This window comes from Halyomorpha halys, unplaced genomic scaffold (genome assembly GCF_000696795.3).
Source record: "Halyomorpha halys isolate HHAL.00 unplaced genomic scaffold, Hhal_1.1 Scaffold65.1, whole genome shotgun sequence".
NCBI classification, from domain to species: domain Eukaryota; kingdom Metazoa; phylum Arthropoda; class Insecta; order Hemiptera; family Pentatomidae; genus Halyomorpha; species Halyomorpha halys.
The window spans coordinates 712,979-718,329 of record NW_027109066.1 but is presented as its reverse complement, the minus strand read 5'-3'; the positions used below and the strand labels follow the sequence as shown (position 1 = coordinate 718,329).

Genomic DNA, 5,351 nt, shown 5'->3' with positions numbered 1-5,351 from the left:
ATTTTAAATCATTACAATATACATATATACAAAACATTTATTGTTAGAAAGAGTTCATTAATTGGTCAATGGATTTAATGATGGTGTGAATTATGTGGAAAGAAGTGAACTTACTCCATACTTCCCCTTTCTTCTACGTATTCCTATATATATCTCTCCTCTGCCGCTGGGAGGCATTCCAGAATGTCTGTACTCACTTATTTTGTCACTGAATGAAAGGAAGAAAGAAAATTACAGCTGGTAGAAAAAGGAAATGGGTCTCTCATGCACCAGTTTCTTCTTCTCCCCACAGAGGGGGCTAGAGGTGATGCTAGGTTCAACCACTGGTCAAAAGGGGCGCTAACAGTGCCTACTTTATAGGGGGCTCATCCATTCCACACTTTTGGTTAGTTTCGGAACAGGTCAAGTTACTTTGGAAAAAACATTGGTTAACATTAAATTTTTTTTTTTTTATTATTTTGTATAATTATTGACCGCCACCCAGAATATCCTCTACTAGTTAGTGTTAACCAAAGTTTCGCCTCACTTTGCAGGGCTTCGTCAGGGCTAATCCCGATTTTTTTTCACTCAAGATAAGCCCTGACAAAGCACTCAAAGTAGAGAAAAACATTGGTAAACATTAAGATGTTTCTTTTACTATTTTGTACATTTATTCACCATCACCTGGACTATCTTCCAACAGTCTACTTCATACGGCCAACTATCTTCTTCCAAAATTAATAGTCCTTTTCAAAACAATCGAAAACATATAATAAATATAAAGTGGCACTTCCAGTCTGTTGATATTAGCAAAAACGTTTCTGTCACATCACAGACTATATATCTGTCTTAATTATGTAATTTCAGTTTCTTATAACTTTTTGTTTTTGAGCAAACAGATAAACACATGCATACGCACACAATCCTTCCCCAAGGATTTTTTTTTTGTGTTATTATCTCCTCTTGTGAGATTGTGTCCATGTCATACATCGACCAAATTACTCACTGTAATTGTCTTTTTAAGAAGTCAGATAAGTAAGGCGGGAGTGGAAGGTTTCATGCTGTTTATCAATTTTAGGCGCTTTTTAAATATTGCTCGATTTAATTATCCTGAAGTTTCCTCTTCCCCTTTTAAGCTAATATTTCAAAAGTGATATAGGACAGTCGCTCCCTAGGAGTCTCAGCGGGGTAGGTCCGGATTGCCTTTTTTTTGTGTTATGGTCTCCTCTTGTGAGATTGTGACATGTCGTACATCGACCAACTCGCTATAATTGTCTGAAAATTGTTTGAAAAGTCAGATAAGTAAGGCAACCATGGAGGGCGGTAATGAAACATTACCATTTTGTGACAGTATGCTTTTTTTGGATTCAGGGGGCCTCAAAACATGTTTTTCCATCAAAATATTGAATTATAAATTTTTTAAAAACTCAATACTTCCCCTTACTAAATATTCTATATATAAGTGAAAATAATAACGTATTAGAGACGTACCTCGGATATGGGTACACAGTTGAAACACTTTGGATTCACTGATGTGAAGTGGACCTTGAAACTTTTTTTTTCTTTATGAAAATTGGTATTTAAGGGTTTTTGTTAATGTCCTTTAACAATGAATTTGATTCGTCTTTTCTAAAAAAACATAATTTTTCTACTGCTTTACAGAAAACAACTCTTGATTTTTGTGATTTTGTATCAATTTAAACTCGTTTAATACAATTAATAATATGTTTTTCTGAATCTACATGAAAAAAAAACTATTAGTATATAACCATTGAATGTATGCAGAGTAATGTTAGAATATGATAGCATAAAAGAAATTTTAAATAATGTAAATTTTTTTTTCTCGGCTCCTAGCATATTGACAACAAACCCTCAGAAATGTGACTAATATTTTTGAACAAAAAAAAGTTTCATTGAAATTAGTGATCCCATGTCCCTAGCCTCCACTTGTGATTATTTTTTGTAATTAAATATAAACCACAAATATGTCTTATATTTAAATAATACATTATAATTGATTTGTATGTAATACATGAAAAACAGAATTTTGGCTGGATCGGAGATGATTCTTAAAGAGGAAGGAATCTCTTGATTAATGTCACAGCTGTAAAATACCCATGTTTAAAAATCTGAGAAAAAAAAAAAGAAAAAGAAAAAATACTATCCAGAACTAACCTTGAGCGTGACTGCTACTAAGTATGTTTTCATCAGTTTGCCTCTCCTGGTTCAGTTTGAACCTCGTCAAAAAATCGACACTATACAAACTACCAAGAATGCCATGCAACGATTCCCCCTTATAGGAAACTTCAACAACTGGCAGATCTGTTTCTAAAATACTTAAAAAAAACAATTTAAAATTAGGTTAATATTCTTTAACAAATTTATAAAATTAATTAATAAATTTATATATATATGAATATAATTATTATTATGTGATCTTGTTTTATAATAATTGTGTTCCTTTCGACTATCCCTGTCTCTTCTATAAATCATTGTTCGATTCTTATTAGAGTATGGATATGTGGTAAGCAGGTGCACCACCCATACACTATGAGGTAGAGCACTCCTGATAAAAGAGGTAGGTTAGCCAACTGCTTTATATTCTCACAACGAAGGATCCTGGAGCGCCACCTTCTAACGAGGGGACATACTACTCTTCAGGTAGCTATTCCAGAGTTTTCAGTGTTTTGTGAGCTTCCATGAAAGAATGGCTCACAAAATTCAATCGCAAAGTTGTTTTTCAGTTTGCCTGGTAACTCTTCTATTATTCTCATTTTCATTCCGATTATTGTATAACAGGTTACATATAGTTGTGATAAGTAACGATAGTATAATACAAAAATTGTGAAGAACAGGATTTATTATTAATTTTTATAGTGACAAAATACAGGTTTATTTTGACTGTGTTAAATTAACTTGGAGATAACATTTTGCAAAGTTTTATAAATCAATGAGGCTGTGATACTTAAATTAACATTGTCCTTAATGATGGCCAGATCAGCCGAAACATTGGACACGTAATATGTTTTAATTAAGATAGTTGAGACTATTTTGATTGTGGTTATTATGAATAAATTTAAAAATAAAAAAAAGGATAAAAATCCTTAAATGCGGCAGAACCCACAATGATCATAGCTGGTGGGAGGACAGTACTGTAAAGGACAAGACAACCAAGCTGAAAAGGAGCTCTCCCCACCACTACGAAAGCAAACTGGAATAGTGACCTCCCTTGACAATAGCTTATTGTTAACCGCGGTTAAGGTATTAAATATGTCAAATACAGAGTCAACTGTATTTTATGCATATAATTCTGGTCTCATATCAAAATAGGTAAATATTATAAGATACATTATTATTACTAATAATAAATTCAATTACCTTTTACGCCCAGTCTTCAGCTGTTTCTTTACTTTTTTAAGCATTGATTCATATGACTTGTCTAAATCATCTTTTTTCTGAAGATCTTCTAAATCATAACTACGATTCAAGGACGATTTTTTTGATTTCGTTCTCTCCTTGCTTTTCATCTGTTTTTTACTTTTAGAACTAATTCTAAGAACCTTATCCTTATCACGACTCTTACTCTTATGAGAACTATCAATATCTCTAGTTTCTATACATTTTTTCTTCTTCCATTCTTTATTAATTTCTCGATGTGGGGTATTCATATTTTCAGTTGTAGAAGATCCCTTTGAGTGTTTCGGGCTATCATCAAAATTTATATCTTTATGAAAGGAATTATTCTTTAAACCGTTTGAGTTTTCAATACTTTTTTTATCCAGTACTGATTTGGAGTGTTCCGGATTGTCATAAGATTTTTTGTTATCAAAGTAATTATTTTTTATACTGTTTGATTTTTCAGTATTTTTATTTAGATCAGATTTTAAAGTGATATTTTTTACTTTACCTTTAGTTGGCTCATCTACTGACATAGAACTTTTGTGAGAAAAAATGTTATCAGTAAAATTATTTATTTTTTCTTCGTCAGAATAAATAAGCTCTTCAAAAAATGAATTTGATTCCTCAGTGTTCCATTTATTGCAAGTAGGTTCTGAAGAACTTACAACATACTGAGGTTCATCAGTTTTTGTTTCACTCAGCCTTATAACACGCTTCGTTCTCTTAGAACATTCATTTTTTTCATCACTCATTCTTCTCTTTCTTTTCCAAACGATGTCAATTTCTGAATCTCTCTCGATGAGGACAGAATTATTTATGTTTAGAACAGCTGATGTATCAACTTCATCTTCAGCTTTATCCTTTTCATCAAATTGATTATTTTCAATATTACATGGTGATAAAGAAGGTTGTGACTTTGAATTTAAACAAGGTTGAGTAACACTTCCCGTAGAATCTAAGCTCTTATCACAAATAGATTGGTTGGTATTTAATAAATCATTACTTGGTAGATGACTTGGGTCATTTAATTTATCATTTTCCTTATTATTATCTGAACTATCACTGATACTAATATCATTTTCCTTATTATTATTTTCCTGAATCATTCCTTGAAGTAAATTATCAGAACCGGTAATATCTAAGAAAGAATTATTTTCGAAGATTTCTGATTTTTTATCTTCACCTTCATGAACTAAATCTTCTTTCCCCAAATCGACAATGTCATTATTAATTAAATCATTTTCCAATTTATCTTCACATTCTGAAACAGATTTTTCTTCTTCATTTAAAATTTTAGGAGTGGCGTGCTGGTCCTCTTGATCAAATACTTTAATCTCTTTTGATCCATTGTTTTCAAATTTAGTATCATCGGTATGTTTACTACTCTCATTAAATTTAGTATCATCGGTATGTTTACTACTCTCATTAAATTTAGTATCATCGGTACATTTACTACTCTCATTAAAATCAGTATCAACATTGACAGATTTATCTCCTTCCTTTGGTACCTCTTCTTTAGACAAGACTTCAGGCTTCTTCTTTCCACGTTTAATGCCATCGATTTTGGGCTTTAGACTCTTACTCTTCATTTTTGAGTGAACAGCATCAGGTTTGGAATCAGTAAGGACATCTTTACTGCAATCAGCAATATCTTCAGCCATCGAGTGTTCATCTTTTATGTTGGTAACATTCGATTGTCCATTAACCTCATCAGAATCTCCACTTTTTATTATAGTATTGGAATCCTTCGGATTAGAAGAACAAGAACTGTCAGTGTTATTGCTTTTAATTTCAGAAAATGAAGAATCTGGTTCTTTCAAATCTTCTTTTTTAGGAATAGGACTGGAAAAAGAAACACATATTACTGGAACCAATCAAAACTACGATATGAAAAAAAAAGTAAGTAAAAAAAATATTAACCTAAAAATCACATATACTTATGTGAGTAAAGTACAGCCAATTGCATCAGGAAC

At 31.8% G+C, this 5,351-nt stretch overlaps 1 protein-coding gene across 2 annotated transcripts in view; it reads right to left on the bottom strand.

The window, feature by feature from the left end:
• LOC106692666 (putative leucine-rich repeat-containing protein DDB_G0290503) overlaps positions 1-5,351 on the bottom strand; it is a 36,031-nt gene that overhangs the window by 22,848 nt on the left and 7,832 nt on the right. For both annotated transcript variants that reach the window (XM_014438751.2, XM_014438750.2), the window contains exons 3-4: positions 3,358-5,220; positions 2,155-2,315 (exon numbers count right to left, since the gene is read on the bottom strand). In XM_014438751.2, coding sequence (XP_014294237.1) covers positions 2,155-2,315; positions 3,358-5,220 — 2,024 coding nt within the window. The remainder of the gene's footprint in view (positions 1-2,154; positions 2,316-3,357; positions 5,221-5,351) is intronic.